The sequence below is a fragment of the Rhipicephalus microplus genome, chromosome X (genome assembly GCF_043290135.1).
Source record: "Rhipicephalus microplus isolate Deutch F79 chromosome X, USDA_Rmic, whole genome shotgun sequence".
In the NCBI taxonomy this organism is placed as follows: domain Eukaryota; kingdom Metazoa; phylum Arthropoda; class Arachnida; order Ixodida; family Ixodidae; genus Rhipicephalus; species Rhipicephalus microplus.
Window position 1 is genome coordinate 319,133,432 of NC_134710.1, and position 23,446 is coordinate 319,156,877.

Sequence of the window (23,446 nt, forward strand, 5' to 3'; positions counted from 1 at the left end):
GGAATGCGTGGCTCTTGTTGAGAAACTCTCAGTAATATATAGAAAAGGTGACTTATGTGGCATGTGTGTTTTTATCAGTTCCTGTTGGGATAAAAATTTATAGACAGAGAGGGAAAAAGAGCAACTCTTTATTGAAAAACACTGGGAGCCACTTATTCCCAGCAAATAATGGAACACTGCTTAAAGAACTTCTGGGCTCCCAGTTTCACCATTAGGTAAAGGAGCATTAAAGAGTAAGGTAGGTGAGCTGTAGAGGTAAATTGCCCTTCTATGATGCCAAAAAACAGCACTGCTTACAATGGAAGGAGTGCTTGCCATTGTTTACCTGTCGTGCTATCTTACCATTGGTAAGCCAGTAGGGATGCAAAAGTAAGGCCGAAGTACCCACACCAGATTGAGCTGCCATCGCAGGCTCTCGCATTGCCTGTTTGAGCAAATTTAATTTTTTATTATTGAAGATGGAGTTCAATGCATTGTGAAAGTGCCAAAGTTTTAACAAGCAAATATCAAGAACCCTGACTCGGTCACAATATGCCAAGTATTGCTACTGTGCTTCAAAATTTGTGGCACTCGCATGTCAACACTGGAGGTACAGTGCAATAGCGAACATAAAAGATTGGCACCTTTATTTTATATTTCTAAGAATCAGCTTCTTAGAACAAAAGTGATCAACATAGAATTATAAAGAATTTTTCGTCTACCTGAGTTCATCCTTAGTGTCTCTGCAATGTGCATTGGTTGCTTCTTTCTTCTTTTTCTTAACAGGAGGTCAAGGGAGGCAGGTCCTTCCAGAAGCTGGGCTTTGCAGACCTCAACCTGGTGGAGTTTGCTGGTGCAGGTCTCTGCTCACGGCGCTACTTGCTCGAGGGCTACGATGCCAAGCACCGTCAAGACAACTCCATCCTGCAGTTGTCACTTAGCATGACACTCCTCTCTGGAGATCCTTGCTTCAAGGCGTATGTACAGTTACTTTTCACTGTACCATGACTGTTACTATACTAAAGTCCTTTATGGGCGAGGCTGTTGAAAATGAATTTTAAACCACTGGCCTAATTTTAATAAAATGGGAAGGCGTGTTTAGTTTTTAGTACAAAGTTCCATGGTTTAGTTATATAGTGATAGTAATTATATCGACAACCTCGGCTGGTCGTTGCCGCTGCCACCGTCATTCGTGTGTGTGTGTGTGTGTGTGTGTGTGTACACACACACACACACACACACACTGGAAACTTACTTAGCAAGCGCATGTTTGCTACAATTATTATTGCTCCTGAAAATGCTTCGTAATATATTTGAATATGTTGCTATCACATTCATTGCTTTGCCCTTTTGGCGAAACTGTGACTGTTTCTTATACAAAGAAGGGTAAATACTTATAAAGCCAACTCCACAGTTGAACTTTTCCCTGCAAGGAAATCAAGGAAGTTTGCCCTGTATATATAGAAGAACCTTGTTAAAAAATTTCTTGACATTGGCCTTGCCGACAGCAGTATCATACATTTATGGTCCCAACCTAAGCTGCCATGTTACCACTTGACACATTCCTGTTCTAAAATGTTCCTTCATGCTACATTGCATTTGAAAGTGGTGGTCACATAAATCTAGGAATGAGAGAGACATTCGCTATCTTGTGTCAGCAAAGAGTTGATGCCGACCCAAACTAATGTGCATCAGTTGAAACATACCGGAACGAGCTTATTGAGCACAAGGTGACCTGAGGGTCGCATGTTAAAGTTTCGAAGGAGGGTGATTCCACGTAAGATCGAACAAAGCATGGCTAGTCGACCTCTTTTAAATTTCTTTTAAAAATTCATATATTGTTGTCTGATCAGTGGAAAGAAGAGATCCGCATTTGGTTTTGTGGGAAAAATTTTTCTCAATGCATAGTAAATCAATAATGATAAAGAAATGGAGTGCCATGCTTACCTGCTCTGCTGTTTTCTTTTTTCTAATTTGGTGATGAATTAGACAGAATATATTAAAGCTAAGTACCTCAAATTTGTTTAGCTAAATATAGGCTTACTTTGGCTTATGTTTGATTATATTTAGATTCTATGCTTATAGTGTAGATTTTTTTCTAAAAATTCTCAAATTTGACCTAAAAAATTTTTTTTGCCTAGTGTGCAGGCCTTTATTTCAAAAAGGGCTCATGACAAAGCGTTCAAGGTTTCTCATTACTTTCTCAGTATGCTTATTTATAAAAATTCCAAAGCTTATATTATTATCATTTTTATAAAAAGATGTAATCACGCTAACTTCAAGTAAAGAGCATTCGAGAAAGACTTCTGACGATAAAAAAAAACATTTTTGATATTTTTTATACTTTTCCCCACTTATTCTCCTCCACATCAGCTCTCACAATAAAAACATGTTGCATAATTGCATAATATGGTTTTACTTATAGTTACAGCCCGTCAAAAAAATGCCCTTGCTCTCAAGGATAGGCAATTGTAGATTGGACTTCTTGCCCACTAAGTATGGAATGCAGGCCTATACTCAGTTTCTTAAAAGGCAAGCAGCACTGAAATAGCTGTTTACTGCGCTGAGGATGCCAATTTCAAGATGATTTGGTCATGGGAGCGGCCATGAGTGCGGGATTACTGAGAAAGTAAGCTTGCACAGTCCATGTTTAGGTATGAAGAAGGCGCGCAGGGGTGAGAAACCTGCGCCAACTTGAGATTACTGCGCCATACTGCTCCGAAAGGGTCTTTCTTATCTAATTTGTGCCATTGCTGTGCCATAAGGTGGTTTTGTAACCGAAAGTAATGTTGACAGCACACATCGTGAGCAGATATTACATGATAGTCGCCATCTGGTACACTGGCGCTGTTGCGTTGCATTTCTGCTGCTGGAAAATAACGGAATTGGCAAATCGATTATTTTGACTTCTGCACGGTTACAGTGGTGCCTTTTCTGGTAACCATTGGCAAAGAAGAAGGGTGATGTCGCGACTACCGAAAAGAGCGCCAGTATGACTAATCGTCTCAAAAAGCCCACTGCACGCTTCTAATGGTTGGCGACTACCCGAGAGCGTTGAGGCGCCGATCGCTACCACCTCAATCGTTGTGCGGGACCGTGTTGAGCGTGCATTGCTTTGCAGAAATGTAAGCATCTCCCTGTTGCAGAGCTGAGTGTTGTGGATCGCGGGTATCGAGACCGCAAGCGTAGCACACGCTTTCATGAGGCGACAGCCCAAACGCGCCTGCGTCTGCTGCCAGGACCGCTAAAGCATCGCTTGCAGAAAGCTCACATCGTCACATTAACACAACAGGCTTCTCGCCGCATCTGTTCAATCTGCCGGGAAGAGAGCGCGAGCGGCTCGGCACGTTGTGTACGCCAAGTAAGCAAAGCGCTGCACGCAACTAGCCAGTAAACGATCGGCCCGCTACGACCACGTCTTAAGAAAACTGTCAGCTTTCGCTAAGCATACTGCAGCACACATTTATCGCAAAGAGCTGATTATGTCCGCTTCATCGTCATGTCAGACGCTGCGTATCCCGGATTCCGCAGTAGTTTCGAAATGTTCTTCGGTATCACTTCTGCGTGCCATCGAACAGTCCTGTGAGAATGCCAATAACTTTTCAACCTTGGCAAAAAAAGAAAAAAAATGGCTTCATGGTGGGCACTTTAAGCAATAACTGCTATGGGGGTCGCAAAGCCAGCTCCATAGTCATATTAGGGAGTGGGGCGCGAAGTCAGTGACATATATTGGCATGATAAGGAGGGGGTGCCATGAACCTTTGCTCCCCTTCTCCCCTGAATGGGAAGCCTGTGCATGCTTATGTACTTGATGGTTAATGCATACTACGTTTAGTGCGTAGTTAGCCATGTTCCCCGCAGGTTCTCTGCATGCATGTACGTAATAAGAGGTTTTACTGTAACGTGCTTGCCCCGCCGCAGTGGTCTAGTGGCTAAGGTACTCGGCTTCTGACCCGCAGGTTGCGGGATCGAATCCCGGCCACGGCGGCTGCATTTCCGATGAAGCGGAAATGTTGTAGGCCCGTGTGCTCAGATTTAGTTGCACGTTAAAGAAGCCCAGGTGTTCGAAATTTCCGGAGCCCTCCACTACGGCGTCTCTCATAATCATATGGTGGTTTTGGAACGTTAAACCCCAGATATCTATCAATACTGTAACGTGCTTTGTGTGTGTGTGTGTGTGTGTGTGCGCACTGTTATGCACTACGTGCTTCTGCTTGCTAGTTGGTTCAATATCCTTCACTACTTTATGTCACTGCTTTTGTACTCAATCATAATTTTGTATATTGTCTGTGCTTAATTTGTGGGCTTGCTGCTTCTGTATAAATGTTTATGTTATGTCAGGGAACAATGAACTAAATTAAAGCTAAGTTTTCTTTCTCTGTGTGTGTCATGGAAAGCCCGTGCATGCTTCAAACACAGAGGTAGCTGCTCCAAAAGCAGATTTCCTGCTTCTATCACTGCTCTAAATTGCTGAAAGGCATTCCCACCACTGGGCCCGCTGAATAAGGACTTTGCGTAAGACTGAGCACAACATGAGGGTCTGAAGATTGTATGAAATTTGTGATTGCGTATGACTTTTCAATTTGGCGTAATATTGTATTGAATAATTATATATTTCCACTGCAAATTAGCAGTGATAAACATGGTACTAAATTATTAAAATTTGTGGTACACGTGGGGTTCATCGAGGCACTGCGGCATCAAGCTGTGGTCTATAAATCGGCAACTCTGCAAAAATTTCGGGTCTCTGAAATGAGCTTCTTTTGCTTCGAATGGTAGTCTGCACAATAATTTTGCTAGGAGCTACATTTTTCCGCCATGAAATGCACAGCAGCAGAACTAAGCGCAAGCACTGTTGGGAGTCAAATGACTGCGTACGGCCAATACAACTCGTCTGTTGCCCCATCTGAGATGGGCGGGCACACCCGGTTGTCTATAATTTGGCATTTGTTCCCTTTTGATTTGGCTCCTGGAGCACCACCTGTATGGTTTTTCACTGAGATCAATTCATGCAGTGCAGTTTCTCTTGCTAAAGCGGCTGTCACCCACGTGCAGGAAGCGAGCGCTCGCAGCTTCCTGACAGGAGTTTTCAGGTGCTTCCCACCGAGGGAACGCAGTCAAACTTCAACTTCCATGTCGATGCCTCGAAGTGCTTCTTGGTGCGGGCGCCAAATGCGGCCAGGAAACTTCAGCTACAGATAGCGAATCTGTGATCTTGGCCGATTGCCTTTGTTTACGCGCCAAGCACGTGCTTTGCAATTATGTCATGCCCAAGTTAGATCAGTCACCTCGGGACGCTTATGTTTATATATACAAGTGCGTGTTGTAGACGTGCTTTTGTTTGTGTTTACCATGTGTGTGGTGCCGAGAGTTGTCGGGATCTATCAATTCTAAGCTGAGGGCTATGCGGTGAACGATACATGACATTACTTTCATACGAATTTTCTTGCCTTTCACTGCTCTCTAGAATTAAAAATAATTTGCTCCTTACCTTATCATCCTGTATTCTGCGTTATTAGGCTAGCCGTATACGTAATCACTAGTACAAATACCTAATTCCCGACTGAAGACCACGAATATATCTATTTACTAGAGTTTTAATTACTACTCTAAAATGCCAACGAAATAGGGTACAGCCTTAAAGGCAGCGCCAGCCTATTCTTTAGCACTTAGAAACTTTTTGCATTTACTTTTTATGCACACCAACCGCTCGCGACCTGTACCCTCAACGTAAAAATCACATAGAAGTAGCCAATTAGTAGTTTGCAAAACAAGACCGCGCAACTGCTCAGTTCACAGGACGCATCAAAGTAGGAGTGCGACCACTTGAAATCAGCCAAACTCGACAATGCTGACGCTTTGAAGCCATCACTGTTAAAATTGAGCAAGACAGGAAGAAGTTCGGAGAGAATAAACACGTGAGGAGGAGGGTCATCTAGGACACGAGCCGGCCTAAGTTCACAACGTAAGAAGTTCGAAACCGTGCTGTTTTTTTAACTATGAAATTATGAACTTCCAAATGGTTAAGAAAGGCCGGGCAAGCTACGAGTCATGTGAAGTTGAGGCTTGGCTGTGAGGTGGTATTCTACAGTGTAAAGAAAGTGCAACAGAACCCTCTACTGGAAGATAGCACAGCAGCCTAGCATGCAATGACGAAATTCGGTTCGAATGCAGATGCCGGACCATTTCTAATTGTATATTTACTTAAAATGCACAATAAACGAATCGTTCAGAAGTAAAAGAAGAAAAGGGGTGCGGCTGTGCTGGCGACCACCTGCCAGTAATGCACTTCCTTACCAGAGTAGGATTGGCCACCGTGGTGTAGTACTTGGTCACTACCTCCCTTATGAAAGTATCAGTTAACCCTCGGCCCTCAGTCCCAAGCGGTTGTGCAACTGTCCAAGGCGGTGGTCAGACCTGCGACGCAGTGGAGGTTGCTAAGAATCTCTGAGTCCGGACAGGCCGTCATTGGAATCTGAACTTAGCTACGTTCAACCCTAGAACTTCTGAGATTAGTTTAGCTGTACCATTTGAGAAATCGGAGGGTTTTAAATGGGATGCAATAGGGCTCAGCGAAGTTAGGAGGACACGTGAGGCTTATACAGTGCTGAAGAATGGACATGTCTTAGGCTACTGTGACTTAGTTCACAGAAGAGAACTGGGGGTAGGGTTTCTTATCCATAAAAATATAATGGCTGGCAACATATAGGAATACTACGACGTTTGTGAGAAGGCGGCAAGTATCGTAGTTAAGGTTAATAGGTTCAACATGAAGGTAGTATAGGCATATGTGTCTACATCCAAGTATGATGATCATTGTGAAACTAAAAATGAAATAGACTCCATTCTGTGTGCCCATTCTGGCACTGTACAGGATGTGGAAGTAGTTGGCAAGATCTGATGCACTGAAAGGGAAAGTATAGGAAATCAGAGTTTCACTTCAAAATATATTCGTGGCTTTAACCAAGGAAACAGACTCTGGTGTTCACACAATGAACGATAATCTGACCTGTATCATTAAAAAGTGTACAATAGAAGTTGTGCTTGCAGTCATTAGACAGGACACTGGCAAGCTATCCCAGGAGACAAAAAGCCTCAAAGACACATGAAACTTTGAAAGCCTTAAATTCAACTGACAAATAGAGCTGGTGGAGCTTTCAAAGTTAATACGCGTAAGGTAGCCAGTAATATAAAATGGTATAACATGGGGTGAACTGAGCGTGCTGTAAAGGGCAGAATCTTAAAAGCTGTGAAGGCAAAACTGTGCTTAGGCAATAATCAGATAGGTCGCAACCAATATGGATAGGATAGTTGAGGTACCGGCATAGTTCTACAGAGATCTGTAAAGCAGCAGAAATTACCAAAATGATATCGTAAGAACCAGTAATAAAATAGCCCAGAGAAATCTGACCAGTAATGACAGGGAAAATAAGAAAGTAAAGTGTGGGATTGGGCTAGTTGGTAATGCATTATTGAACTCGGCGCAAAAACTTCCGACAAGTAACAGAAGAGACGAAGACGAGCGCAGACTTTCAACTAAATTTATTACTACTACGACGCACATATATATGTCACAAAAAAGACGATAAGATCACTTGCTTAAGCAGAAAGCAAAAAAACGCAAACCAAAAGTCAAAAGAGACTGCAAGAAACCACGTGCTCACCTCGTCAGTCAGGCAGCTGCCTTAATATGACTTCAGGAACATTGCCAGAAAGTAAGAGGTGCTGGACGGAACGGTTTTTTGGCCGCTCATTGTTCCGAATGTGGTTGCCAGCCATTGTTCGAAAAGACAAGGGTTCTCGCGTCCCACCCTAACGAAGGCACAAGACTTGTAATTGAAGATGCAGCAATCGCTCGAGGCAGCTGCATCAGCAAACCATCAATAGCATTATCTGAAAAAGAATTGACATTTTTAAATTCGGTACGTGATGGTCCGGGGTGAGCACGTGGGTTTTTGCACTCTTTTTCGGTTTGTGTTTTTTTGTTTTTTGTTTCTGCTTAAGCAAGTGATCTTATCTTCTTTTTTGTAACATATATATGTGCGTCGTAGTAGTAATAGATTTAGTTGAAAGTCTGCACTCGTCCTCGTCTCTTGTGTTACTTGTCGGAAGTTTTTGCGCCGAGAAGTTCTATAAAGTATAGAAAGCCCTAGAGGAAAAGGCAAAGCCGCTGGTGAGGACAAGGTAACATCAGACCTGTTAAAAGATGGTGGAGAGATTGTGTTAGAAAAACTGGCCACTCTGTATACGAAGTGTCTGTTGACAGGGAAGGTACCAGACTCTAGAGGACCGCCAACATCGTCTTCGTCCGTTTTAATAAGAATGGGGATGTCTAGGACTTAAGGCCGATCAGCTTACTGTTTGTTGTCTATGAGCTATATACAAAAATAATAGCTAATAGGACTAAGAAGACTAAATTAAAGTTCAATTATCCTAAGGACCAAGCAGGATTTCGTACAAGTTACTCAACAATAGACCATATTCATGCTACCGTATCTGCTCGCATATTATGCACTTTTTCTCCCCCCCCCCCCCCCTGCGATTTTGGAGCTCTGTGAAGGGGGTGCACGAATTACGTGGAGAATTCGCGAAGGCATTTGAAATAATGTGCAATAGCATAGTCCTAACATGTGGTATATATATTTTAAAAAATAAAACAAATTGTAGCAAAGATGAATTAAGTGTACTTGTTTATTTAAGTATTAGCACGTATTCTAACCAGCCAGATCTGGTCATGCGTGGTCTAGTCAGAATCGCTGGGTGACAGGTCTGGGTGGGAATTGTTGCTGCCACTGTCGCCATGCTGACGAAGCGGGTCGTCCTCAATTCCATCAAGCGTGTTTCAGGGCTCCATTTTCTTGAAGCTCTTCTTGACAATACTGGGAAGAACCAGGTTCCACGACACGTCGATGGCAGAGGACCCAAGTTTTCGCACACAGTTGAAAAGCTCTTCAACAATGGCGGGAAGCTTGTTTTCTGCTTTCTCTCATACCGAACGTCACACATTAAATAACTTCACGCTGTAGTGCTTCACGGTGGCACGGTTCTAGTTTTCTTCAGTAATCGTTAATAAAAACAAGCTTGAATTTTGCCATATATTTAATTATTGTAACCCATTGCTAGGGAACAGTAAAAACACAATGGACAGATGACAAACCCTAAACTTACAAAATCAACCAAGAGTGCATTGCAGGGTAGATACAAAGAACGAGGGGAACGATTGGCATGGTAAGCCCTTGAGGCCCTCGCACGCCTCCTGTGCAGAAAATTGCCCGTGCCATGCCATGACACGAAAATGCATTCCTGCAGTGCAAGAGATGGGGAGATAAAGGGAGGCAAATGCTTGAGCAGTTCCGACGACCCGCAAAAGAGTGTCTTATTATAAGAACCGTAGTTCGGGGAAGTTCTTGGAAGAAAGGACTTCGTACTCGCAGCCTGTTTTATGTTTAGCTGCGCTCGCTTGCTCGCCTAAATGCGCCTCTGGCACTCCCGTCCAAATCATCCAGTCTCTTCGTGCGCTATGGCGAGCTGGCTCGGGCAGGTTGGGGAGCACAAAATATTAAAGCTCGCTAAATATTAGGGGGGCGCAAATTATGGGAGTTCATATGGTATCAATACAACCAACCCCTATACATAGCCTTGATAATTACGAAAAGTCATTTAATTTGGCCGAGACATCAGCAGTCATGCAGGCACTGTGGAATCAGGGCATCGACAAAACCTATATAAACAGGCTGGAAGAAATCTACAGCGGATCCACAGCCAATATAGTCCTCTATTAAGAAAGTGACCGAATCTCAATAAAGAAGGGTATAAGGCAGGGAGACACGATCTCTCCAGTGCTATTCACACACCTGTTTATGGGAGGTCTTCAGGACCCTAGATTGGGAAGAGTTAGGGAGAAGAGTTAATGGAGAGTCTCTTAGTAACCTGTGATTAACTGATGACATTGCCTTGTTGAGTAACTCGGGCTACGAATTACAGCTCATAATCACTGAACTGCACATGAAAAGCAGATGAGAAGTTCTGAAAATTAAAATGCATAAACCTAAAGTAATGTGCAACAGTCTCGGCAGAGAACAGCACTTTGCAATGGGTGGCAAGACACCAGAAGTTGTTAAGGAATATGTCTACCTTGGACAGGCAGTAAGTAACAGCGGAGCCGAATTATGAGAGTGAAATAGCTAGAAGAAAATAAGAATGGAGTGGCGCACGTTTGGCAAGTATTCTCAAATCATGAATGGTAGTCTACCACTATCCCTCAAAAGGAAGGTATATAACAGCTGCATCTTGCCGTTACTAACCTACAGAGCAGAAACCTGTAGGCTTAAAAAGCGGATTAAATTGAAGACGACGCAATGAGCAATGGAAAGGAAAATGGTAGGTGTAACCTTAGGAGACAGAAAAGAGCAACGTGGGGTTAACTCTTTCGTTACCACGCCTATTTAAATCGATCATCGGTGATCGACGCTTTTCGGTCATGGATTTTGGTATGTTAAATTTCTTTTTTGTGCAGCCAGCACTTTGTAGTAGTTAGTTCAGCCACTCAACTTTTAGAATTTGCCGGTTTGGGCAACATCGCGATTTTTTACAGACTTCCGCGTGAGCCAATGTGCATGTGTAGATGGAAAAATGCGCGAGGTTGGTGAACTTGACAGAAGTGCATGTCCCTCGTAGTTATGCTACAGTAACATCGAAGTTCTGTAATGAAAAGAAACTTGGCAAGCCAAATATCGAATTGATGTGTTAGCTTCGCAATTCGACCGAGTTGAGCAGAAATAATTGTCGGAAATTTATGCCAGCATTCAGTTTCCAGCCACTTTGATTTTGCTTGTATTATTATATCAGACACATGGTCACATCTAGTGTCACTAGTCGCTCCTATTACGCGGTCGTCACGTGCGCATGGGTGCGCATCAGCGCTGCAAAACACATGCGCTGCTTGAAACTGTCCTGCGACCCCATCTGAATGAGTGAGAACGAGCCGAGATTTCGTGGACGACAGCACCTCAGCTTCAAGTTTTATGGAGATGATGTTTTGCGTCAGCCTGAGACATTTGTAGCCATTCATGGGTTTGTTTTGTTTACATCCTCAAGTTATCTCCTCTGCCGCAAGTGCGTATAGCTTCTGACCTTTGTGCATAATCTTATAGTTACTAAGGTTACGTGCGTGGTCCACACTTCGCTAGGGCATGGTGTGGTGGCACTGGCTGCAGAGCTTCTCTTAACGGCAAAAAGACCCCAGAGCACATCTTGGCCCTGACTATAGAGCAGTGCGAAACATTTTAGAACTGCACGCGATGTTGTCCTTTCTTTATTACGATATGCTCAAAGATGCAAAGAAATATGCTTGGATGCATATCTCGGAACGCTAACCTATGCGGAGTGAGGTGGCTCGTGGAAAGAGGTGATGCTAGATGAAATAGCGAAGTTCATTGGACATCTCATTTATAGAGGGATTATTCACATCACCGGTATCTATCTATATTGGAATACCTGGACGCTCTTATCGTAAGGCAACCAAAATTTACTGGGAAGTGTGTACGAATACACCTGTGCCTCACAAAAAAAAAAAAAAAAAACATGCAGTGCTTTACCGCATGGCATGAGCAATGAAGCAACGCCTTGGTTCTGATTTTCTTCGTCTATGTGAAGAGAAACATTTTGTGCAGCATTAATCATTTTCATACCGTTCATCGGTCATTTATCTACAATATGTATATTCAGAATTTTCTTTGTTAATATTTTTGCATATATAGTGTTTTTATTGCACTGTTTACTAGCTGGTGATGAAAAATTTCAGACTTTTCACATTTTTATTCATTCTTACATATTTTTTTTTGCTCTATAGCATATATTTTTTGGAAAGAACATTTCATTCTGCAATGTTTGGTATGCTACATCGCGTGCTGGAGTACTTCTCAACGCGTGCTGGAGTACTTTTCAAACTGGCAACAACGATCTTCTTGAGACATATGAAAAACAATCACTCTCGCACGGTAATGAAAGAGTTAAGGATATCATAGTAGAAATTGAAGGGGTGCTGACACAAAAAATTTGGCCTCGTGTTTTTCTGCTGCAATGCGTTGCTGTAGGGCTGTTAGTCATGACACGACACATTGTTTGCTGCAGCACACAGTAGATAAATAATTATAGGCCCCTCATTATCGATCAGTTTTAGTTTGAGAAAATTCTAAAAACTGGGTGCCACCTAGCGTGTGCAATTCTTGACCACGTCAGCACACAGAACTGTGACGCACTTCCGCACGATCCACATCAAGAATTACTTTTGAATAGGAAACGGCACTTGAATGTCGCCAAACACAAAACTTTCTAAGCGTGCGCCACGGCCACGCTCTCACAACCAGCCGCCGAGAAATGTAGACTTTGGAAACTGGCGGCTATGACGTCATCATATGACGTCAAGAAAAATGGCTGCTATGACGTCGTCATAACTTGTTTTGTTGACCGCAGCGTGGTGACGTGAGGGAAGGAGGGGGTCACCTCGGGGTCACCTCCAAGGGTGCTATGGAGTCTGTCACTCACGAAAACTTCAAAATTCATTTAAAATACCTTCTAAGCTATATTCGCTATTGATATCTTGCAGATGATATACGAATGTTCACGAGAATTGACCCCGCAGGCTATCTCGGCCCCAAAATTTTGTGTCAGTGCCCCTTTAATAAGACGAAACGGACATGGGCCGGGCACACTGCACGTAGGCAGGATAATTGCTGGTCATTAATGGTTAGTGACTGTATTCCAAGAGACGGCAAACATGTGAGAGGGAGACAGAAAATTAGGTGGGCAGATGAGATTAGAAGTTTGCAGGTATAGTGGCACAGCAGAACGTACAGGACCGAGTTGATTTGCGGAACATGGGAGATCTGCAGTGGACGTGCCGTGAAGCTGCATGGCGGCGCCGACAATATCCTGCTGTACGAGAGCGGGAGGCCCAAGCGACACGGCATACACACAGAGTTTCTCACTTTTTTAAATGACGATTGATTACACGGAAGATTCACGGTTTACCGATGATTCCCTCCGGAGCGTCGCCCACTCATTTTCATTCACCCCGTGGATATGCTGTCATTTTTTTTTTGTGCTTAGCGTTTTGTGCACAATTGTGTACACCATTGGTCTGAATAGCTGTGCTTAATTGAGTTGATCGACATTCAAGCCACATCAAAGGTATAATTTTTTTTGCTTGATATAAACGTAATGGAAAACGAATTTGCTTTATATTTCTATTTATCCAAAAACAACATGACTTCAAGATATATTTTTATTACAACCTAATTAGGAATGATTACTGTAAAGCACATAAATCAAAGTATTCTGGCAACATTTTTTTTTGCAGTATATTATTGAATATTATGAAGTAATCTTTTGTAAGTTTGGTACATTTGCAGATCTCTATAGATGGTGTCTGATAGGGTGGAGATGTAATGAATCGTAAACAATATTTTCCTACAGAAACAGCATTTATTTTACTTAGAACCAGTCTCGCAAATTTGCAATTTTGCTTCCTTGAGTTGAATTTCTCACAAAACAAGCCCAAAGAGGCCACACCTTATCTTTTTCTGACGGGTATATTTTGCCAGTCTGGTTTTCTCATTTGTCGCGTTTAGGTGTGTCTACATACAGGGGCGGAATAGCTGTGCCATTGTGCACCAAACTTGTTTACCTGCACCGCCTGCACTGAACCAACCCTGCTGTGCCAAACTCTCTGAACGATGCCGTACCATGTCGCGGCACCCAAATTCAGCCGCAAGGTGCCCCGGTGCCCAAAAACACGCCATTAAACATTGTGCCTTCAGTTTCATCAAAACAGATATAGTTGCGGTTTCATCAAGGCAGTGATCGCCTGTTCAGCAGCTTTGAATTCCTGACTGTAGGGTCTCGATTGGTGTATGCGCTATCTCGTTAGGCGTCAATGTGAATAGCTCGTACGCCCTTCTACATACTGCGCTCAAAATGGGAAGAAACTGTGCTATGAGTGCATCTCTCCAGCCATTCGTAGAGTTGTAATGCGATATTAGATCCAAAAGAGTTAGCTGCTGGCTTTACTCCATTTAACATGACTTGTTGCTATCGCATTCATTGCTTCACCCTTGCGGTGAAACTTTTTCACCTGATGGCAGCGTTCAGAAAAGAAGAGGGGGGGGGGGGGTGACTGCAACGGTATTCAAAAGAAGCGGGTGGTGCAACACTCCCAGAACAGCCTAGTAAAAACAGGCTCAGGATGGTGCTTATGGACTCCGCCGTTGACGCTGGCGCATTCAAGTTAAAAAAATATCAGCGCTTGTAGATGGCTTAAGAAGTCACAGTTGCACCACAGGAGGTCAGCAATGAATACAATATCAACAAATTGTAATGTTCTACAAAGTGAGGCTGGCAGATAACATATTTATATCGGACATCACGTAACTCTACAAAATGCTGGTGAAGAGAATACGGCCATGCCAGGAGAGCAACATTTTTTGCGTAGTCTCTTCGCGATGAGATCACAGAACTTTGAAGTGTGTGAGCCACTTGCTGACCGTGCCTTAAGCAAAGTTCACTGTTGCTGCTCGAGCAACACCTCTCCCCAGCCTCGTGTCTTTTCATGCTCGTTCAAGACAGGCATAGCGTTTCCTCTCTGCTTCAATGGGAGATCTCTCAAGCGGGGTGATGTTTGTCGCTTGCACCCTCCCGAGTGACGGGGATTTGGCGGCTTGTTTGATCCCTGCTTCAGCCGAGTTCGTCGCCCCTGCTCGCGTGCTTCTGTTTAATACCCGCGGGTAAAACCCAATGCGCGAGGATATGTTATCGATTTCAGCTTTACATGCAGTGGTGGCAAAAACCCGTTGATAGGGTCCATATAATAGCAATCACAATAATAATGCAATGGCACAAATTTAGCTTGCTGTCTGAAAATTGTGGCATTTGATATATGTTGCTTCACAAGTGCTGTGAAACGGGGCTACATTTGTTTAGAACATTTTCTCTGACCGGTAGTGTAAATTGTGGAGGGGGAGGGGGGACAGGACACCCCCGTGTTTAGGCTGGTGCGGGGGGGACATTTTATGCAAATGTCTTCCCTTGAGATTTATCTTCCCAATGTTCCATTTGAGTATCTTCACAGTCAAGAATAATGCACTTTCCGTAAAACCAACTCTGAAATCTGGAGCATTTTCATTGAACAGAAACGCAGTACTTCTAGCCAGTACACACGATGGGCAATAAATACCGTGATGTGTCAGTACAAAAAGTGCTGCCATTTTTATTGCAGGCTTTAACCCAATTGATGTAGCTGCGAAAATGCTAGCGCCTGCTTATAAGTTGCTATTACAAAGTAACTTCGTATATACTGGTGTATGCTCAATGGTGTATGTTCTGACCCGGTGCCAATATTCATAACCGTTATTATATATGTGAATACATAATTGTTTTTAATCATACATAATTACAAAGTATATGTATAAAAACAAAATGGCCACCATTACAATATGTGTGTCCCCCTTGTTGTCTCCGTGGATCCTCCAAGCTTGCTACAAAAGGCACCTTTTGCTGCTCCCAGGACTGCTTCCGAACCCATGTACCCTGTTCCACCCCTGTACACATATATATGTGTGTGTGTTTAGTGGTAACACTCCGCTGTGGTGCGCATTCCCATTCTCTGGAACAGCCATCGCTTGGAGGCCTAAACATTACTTTTTATATTCTCTAAACTGTCCAGGCAAGGCAAGCACTGGCACCTAATAAGACTGGTCCAAGTTGGCAGTGCAGGTAAAATAATTTGGCCAGCACTTAAATCTGAAGACTTCGGTCAGTGCTGTCAAAATAAATGTGCATATTGTCACAAGGGTAGACCAGACTGAGTCTTTCCTTTGATTTCCGTGCAGTCCCACACTGCTGCCGTGCCCTGCACCCAGTGAGCAACAGTCCAGTGAGCTGCACGTAGCGGCTCTCAAGGTGGATGACCACAGTGGCAGCAGCATCGCAAGCAGCAGCAGTGGCTTTGGCAGCCTGCCTCGTAAGCAGCGGCCTACCATGGGCAGCACATCTGCAGGTGCCGCATTTATATTGACCTCTTTGTCTTTGTCGCTTCGTTGTCCAAGTGGGCTGTTTTTCCACCACAGTCTACTACAAAAAGCTCTAAGCTTGCCTGCTTCCATCAGATTATAGTTCTCCAGCCATGATAGGCATATAAAATAGAGTGAAATCTCGATAAGCAGTAACTTTGTATTAGGTGTAGTTCAGACGAATCCCTGTTCGGTCTGCCAGACGTCTAATATGCTTGCTAAGGGCTTAAACGGACACTCAGGGTAAATAGCAATTTTAGCAGCACTCGTAAATGAACACCTAAGACTGTCTAAAAGGTCAATATTATCTATAAGCATGTAATCAAGATCTTATAGTTAATGTACATTACAGTTAACATTGGATACGAAAGCCAACTACTGCAGGACGTCTCACTGCCATACTGGTGACAGAGTGCATACTCAGTATCACTTTGTCAGTAGTATTTAACCACCCACAATAAAAGGGTCATTGCTGCACATTGTAAGATTAAATAAAATGCGTGTTTTCTATTTGGTTCTTCAAAAATAAATATTTAGTGTTGGCCTGCTAAAGAAACGAAAAAGAGCCCATTGTCTAGAGTCCCCTGAAAATTGTCAGCTGGCATATTGCCATTGCATTTCACATGAGAATTTCATCAAAGCCACATTTTCAATGTATCTACGATTCCTAAGCTCTTATGATAGAAGAAGTAACTTCACTTCTACATTTAAAATGCATTTTTCTCAAGATCCATTTTGGGCGACTTCTTGAGTTTGGACATCATTATTTTGGTATTTTGGATAGCCCAATTGGAATGAGATTTAGCTCACATATTCCTTAATGGCAAGGGTGCAAATATATTTTTGAGACTTGATATCTAGTCTATAATTATTGCAAACTTAATGTAAGCAATTAAGTGCACTGAGGAATTTATATTCTCACATAAAATTTTTCTTGGCCATCAAAATGTTCAATTTGCACTTTTTTTAATTGTTATTTGCATTTTACAGCTAATGTGGAGCAATAAAAGCCATTAATGGCTCAGAACCATAAAAATTTAGTGGTATAAAAAGTTTGTCCAAGCAAACTATATTTTACACATTGTCTTGGCACACACACAAAAAAAAACTGGAACTTACCATAAAACTAATTACATATTTGAAATTGGCATAAAAGCGTATATATGCATCAAAAAAATTCGTTGCCTTAGGCTAGAGAATTACACAAATTTTTTTCCAACTTGCAAACAGGGCATGGCCAACATGTTCCACAGCGAAGCTGTATCACTATTTTTGTTAACCCTTGCTCTGCCATTGCCACATAGAGTAAACTCCCCTTAAGACAAACTCTGTTAAGAGGACTTCTTGCTTAAGACAAACAACACGGGAGTGTTTGTTTGGTTTCCCATAGACTCAATGCAAAAAAGATCTGTTTAAGACGAACCACGTAACAATCCTCTTCTGTGAAGACGAACTCTTGCAGTGACCAACAACGACAAGGATTCTGCGCAACAAACTTTATGGTCTTAATAGGGGTATTCAGGCAAAGAAGACAAAGCAAAATGAAAAAATAAATTCCTGGTGCAAAGACTCAAAGGAAATCGAAAGCAAATTGGGACGTTGAAGGAGAAACCGAGATAAGTGGAAAAGAAAGGTCAGTGCATGAAGCATAAAGGGCCTATACTACATGGTTTACTTCTTTAGAGTTTGAAATGCAGTGATATTGTTCTCAGCTTATTTTTCATTAGCTCTATGGAAATATACTTTGAACACTGAATTCAGTTGTGGTGGCCCCCTTTTGTTTTGATGTGTTTACTGGCTGTTTGCACTACTGGCTTTTGCTGTTCATTTCAAAAGTTCCACAATACCATTCTGCACTTCTAAGTCGCATTAGTGTTAGCTTATCTTGTTGTGCTTTTATGTACAGTGTAGACCACTGATAACGTAACCACTTATCGTGCAGGACTGGTTACAATGCAGCCTTTTTCGACCACCGTTTACCATCCTATAAGACCCTATGTATACGCATGCCGTCTATTGTGTAGTCCCCCAAGATGAAAGACCAGTTATAATGCAGTTGCCCGAAAATCGTTGTGACGAATGCGGTAGAGAATGTGTATCTGAAAGGAGGCATGCTGGGTGTCCCGCTGGGAAGTGAGCGACGAGGTCGTTACAGAGGAGAAAAGGCAGAGTGAACAAACAAATCGCGGAGGGAGGCAAAAGAAAAGAAAAAAAGACCACGGCACGCTGTGGGCGCTGCTGGTCACCCAGGAAGCCTTTGCACTGGCTCCGACTGCTTGGTGCCGGCTGCGTGCGGCTCAACATGACACGTGCGATTTTTTCTATCAACTAGGCTTAAGAGTTTCCTGTTGGAAAGAACGCCGTCGTTATCGAGCTTGCTGCATATATTGCGTTGGCTGCCCGGTCCGTAAATTTGAAAGCTTTTACAGCTTTATCACGCAAGTTTTTGTCTTAGCTTTCAGTGCATGGTCTTACATAAGCTTGGCAGGTTTTCGTTGTTGGTCTCCCAGCCACGAATGCAAACTTCATATCATGCACGCTGTTTTTGGTTCAGTGTGGTCCTTTCAACCACCGATCATCATGTCTTGGACAAACTTCCCGCGACGGCATACTGAATGGCAGGCTAGGCCTAATCAGTGTTGGTTGCATTTCGGTTGCAGTCCTGTGCTACCTAAGTTGCGGTTTGGAACGAAATCAATGAAACTCTTTGCGGTGGCTGCACTTGAAGGGAAGAGATCCATATTGTTAATGAAAACAAGTGTGGCACGTGTAGCACTTCAATTGGGGCTCGTCATTCAACTGCAGCGTTTTGAAATCGGGTGCACGCCCAGGAAATCGAACCATTGGCGCCTTTCAGCGCGTGAAATTTTAGACATTATTCGACGTAGTTTCTTTGTAATGCATACAATGGAGGCAGTCTGAGAAGTAGTCGCCGAAATTCCGCAACGTTGCTTTCACCTTATGCCAACGCAGGTTTTTGGTCTTCCCCCCCCTCTTTTTTTAACATTGGGAAATTCGAAATTTGAATGGTTGTAAGCTTCACGCATCGCATGTTTCGATTTACGTAAATTGAAGCATGTGATGCAACCTTTTTCAAAGGCGCAACTGCAGCCCTTGAAAAAAGTTGCTTTGGTTATAGTGCGGTACTGCTTATAGTGCAGATATTCACAACTCCTGCAACTTGCATTATCAGAACCAATTTTATTGTAATTAGTACGAAGGTTTCATATTGATAACATACAGGAGGTCCCGAAGTCAAAGACTGCAATAGGGCCACCTTTTCATAATAAATAAGAAATATTACAGCATATAAAATATATGCATTACAAAGTCTGAAAATAGAAAAGATTGAAGTTGAACAGAAATCAATTGAACTGGAAAAAAGAACACGCGAAGTAGTAAGAACGAGGTCATCAATAACAATACTCTATGGACAAGATTGCAAAGATGCTTAAAAATCAGAGCTTGAAAGAATATAATCCTTTAATTTTTTTTAAGTTCATGAATTTTTATTGTTATGATTTCGATGGATTTGGAATTCCAGGCAGTGATGAACTTGAAAAGGATACTCTGCTTGCCATAATTAGTACTTATTTTAAGTAAGGCCATGTTACTGTGTGCAAACCTTCTAGTATTATTATATGTTAGATATGATCAGGGTATAATGCCATTGCATTGTCTCAAGTTAATTTCTTGGAATAAGAATTTGGTAAGGCTATAAATGACGAGTTTCAAAACTGAAAAGATGTGATTAGATTGTAAAAGATACGTGGCTTTGTGATTAAAATACTACACGTAATTATTTTAATAGCGTGGTTTTGCAGTAGTTGTAGTGGATGTAGATGTGTGATGTAGATATTTCCTCTATATGTAATGCAGTAGTTAATGTGTGAATGGGCAAATGAAAAATACAATGATAGTAAAATGTCATGCTTCAATACGTGTCGTGATTTTAGAAGTACTCGGATCCCGTAGGCAATTTTTCGTTTTACTTTGAATATGCCATTAGTAAATTTTAGGTGGTTGTCTAGTTTTACGCCTAGATAATTACAAGATGAACTTGCTGGAATAGAAGTGAATCCAGAAATTATAGAAGGAATTGAGGGAAGTGTCCGCTGGTTAGACGTGAATAATACAAATTTTGTTTTTGATGCGTTTATGTGCAATTGGTTAGTTTTGCACCATTTGAGTACATTTCACGTGGCTGTGTTGCGAGATATTTGTCTTAGTTGGTGATAGTGGTGTCGTTTGAATAAAATATACATTTAGAAACAGAGACAGGCCAGTCAATCAGGTATAATAAAAACAAGAGAGGAACTAATATGGAACCCTGGGCACTCCAATATTGGTGTACATGGCTTTGGAATTAACACCTGAAATAGTTATTACTTGCATTCTGTTTTTAAGTAGTTTTGTCGCTAAAGAAGAGCTGGTCCAGTGAATTCTAGTGTTTCAAGTTTTTGAAACAATATTTTACGATTAATTATTTCAAAAGCTTTAGTTAAGTCTATAAATACTAAAGCATTATAACGACCTTCATCAATTGCAAATTTTAATTCATCTGTTAGTGCAATAAGAGCGAGTTCAGTTGAATACCCTGGGTGAAAGCCGTACTGTAATGGCGAGAGAATACTAAACTTTGTTAAATAATTAGTCAAGTAGTTTTCAATATGTTTTTCAATTACTTTGTTGAAGAATAGCATTACGCAGGGCGGTAATTGGAAATTAAAGAGTGGTCGCCCTTCATGAAAACTGGTGTGATCCTGCCTTGTTTTAGCTTATTAGGGAAACTGCCAGATTTGAACATGAAGTTTATTATGTGTGCAAGGCTATCAGTTAAGAATCCTGCGACTAATTTTACGTGGGAGGGGTGTAATTTATTAATTGCAGTATTGGTTATCTTTATGTTTTTTTATAACGCTTAGAACTTCTTGAGGGGTGGTTGGAAATAAAAAGAAAGATTTAAGAAAGTGGTCTAATATGGGGTTATCGGTGAGGCGTTATATGGTGTTCCTCGCTGAAGAAAATGTTCGCGAACATATTAGCAATTTCTTCCGCGATTTTAAGCATTATTCCCTCATGAACGATTTCGAATATTGCTTCACGATTATGTGTACTATTGAAAACTGAATCAAGGAATTCTCATTTCTTTCGAATGTTATCACCGCATTCCAAGATTTTGTTTTCATACTACGTCTTCTTTGCTTGTTTCAAGTTTGTATAAAGATTGTTAGATAACTTTTTGTGCCGGGAAATCAGAGTCTTGTTGAATGGTTGTCTTTTGCTTTTTTTTCTCTAGAAATTGTCTTTCTTGTGCATTTAACGCTAGTAATTTATTTGTTAACCATGCGTTACGAGGTGCCACAATTTTTTTTTTTTTTTGCATTTGACTTTATGTGAATGACAATTGAAACAAGATTTGAGCGTAATTATGTATAGTGAGTACAAATTCTCAGAATCATTTGTACAAATGATGGAAGACCCCAGTGAACATTAGGCACAGCTTTGACAAATAATTGTTTATCCAGCATGTATTTCGTGTAAGTCATTTTTTTCAATGGCCTGGGTATAATGAAAGTATAAAAATAAGGGATAGTGGTCAGGGATGTCAATCATTAAAACGCCTGCCACTGGTGGAAATGGCAAATTTGATAGGGTGTGATCAATTAAAGTATCTATGCTGTCTTTAGGAAATTGGCTTGATACTTTAACCAAGCATTGATAATCAAAGCTGTTGTAACTAATATGTAGATGGTTAGAAGTAGACGTGTCAAGGAGGTTTATATTGATGTTACCGATAATAATTACCTTTTTATTTTCATTTGCTAGGATTCCCAAGACATTAAAGAGAGCGGAGCAGAAATCTTGTTCTGACAAAGGAGGTGATCGATATATGCAACCAATTATCAGGTTTTTGTTGTCAGTGTTGAAGCCGTACATCAGTTAAATCCAGACACCCTTGCAATTAATCATGCTTAGAGTAAGATCAATCCTCTTCTTATACAAAACATTGGAAAAGTACTGCTCCACCATGGCTACTCGATGGACGATTATTGTATTCAGCAACAAAATTAGGAAAGCAAAAAAGGTACTTATCGTGGTCATTCAACCAAGTTTCTGATATTCTGATTACTGAGAGCGGAAAAGAAAATGCAGAGGGCAAGTTGAAAAAGCCATCGAAGTGCTTGCACAGGCTTCGTGCATTGAAATGCAAAATGGATCGTTGCTTGTTTGACAAAACGTTGTTTAGCTGGTTGACAAAGAAGTATGATGAAGTTGTCATACCGTATAAACCGGAATATAAGTTGAGATATTTTCATAAAATAACCGAAGTCGCCCCTCGTCTTATATAGCGGTGTCTAGCTGAAAGTGCACCACTGTCTGGCACCATGTGGCTTGCATGTGCTTGAGAAGCCGGACGAGGTCATATCCGTATCCAAATCCAATTGCAGGCAGTTTTTTTTTTCTCTTTGTTTTTTTTGTGTTCGTGATTTGCTTTTGATCTGTTCTGAGTTTTCGCTCCACTTGACATGGTGCTGCATTTTTAGTGGTCTTTTTTTTTTTCATTCACTGAATATGAGTAGCGGTACGAGGAGGCAGTACTCTGCTGCGTTTTAACTAGATGTTGTTGAGTTCGCAGAAGCAAACGGAAATATGGCTGCTCAGTGCCGCTTTGGTGTATCAGAAAAAAGCGTGCGCTATTATTGGAGGACGCAGAAAGGGAAGCTGCAGATGTGCAATCCTTGAAAACCGTCGTTGCGTGGACGAAGTGCCGTTCATCCGCAGCTGGAAGATAAGCTAGCGGACTTTGAGCGGGAAGTTCGTGCGTGATCGCTGCCAGTGACCGTGGATACCATTCGCAAGAAAACCATGGAACTTGCTCTAGAAGCTGGGCTCACGAGAGAACTGTTACGTGCACTAAACTCTTGGGTGCATCAATTTATGTGATGCAAAGGATTTTCTCGCCGGCGGCGCACATCCATCTGTCAAAAGTTGCCGAAAGAATTCGAGGACAAGCTTATAAACTTTCAGCGCTTTGTGAACCAGCTTTGGGAGCAGAACGACTACATGATGGGGCAGATTGGCAACGTCGATCAGACCCCCGTGTGTTTTGACATGCCTTCGTCGACCACGATTACGCAGCGCAGCGCCAAGGATGTGAAGCTGCTGTCCACTGGCAACGAGCACTCTCGCTTCACCGTCATGCTGGCATGCATGGCAGATGGTAGAAAGCTTCCGCCCTTCGTCATTTTCAAACGCAAGACAATGGCGAATGGCGAAGCAAGTGTTCCTGCCTGGTGTTGTCATTCACGTCAACAAAAAGGGATACATGAACGAGGCCAAGATGCTCGAATGGATAAGAGTAGTGTGGAACCGTCCACCAGGTGCACTGCTGCGTC

The 23,446-nt window shown here is 42.1% G+C and overlaps 1 protein-coding gene across 3 annotated transcripts in view; it reads left to right on the forward strand.

Annotated features, from left to right (window-relative positions):
* Positions 1-23,446, forward strand: part of LOC119161295 (EEIG family member 2) — a 48,682-nt gene that overhangs the window by 13,023 nt on the left and 12,213 nt on the right. For all 3 annotated transcript variants that reach the window (XM_037413691.2, XM_037413692.2, XM_037413693.2), the window contains exons 4-5: positions 766-956; positions 15,867-16,033. In XM_037413691.2, the coding sequence (XP_037269588.1) occupies positions 766-956; positions 15,867-16,033 (358 nt within the window). The remainder of the gene's footprint in view (positions 1-765; positions 957-15,866; positions 16,034-23,446) is intronic.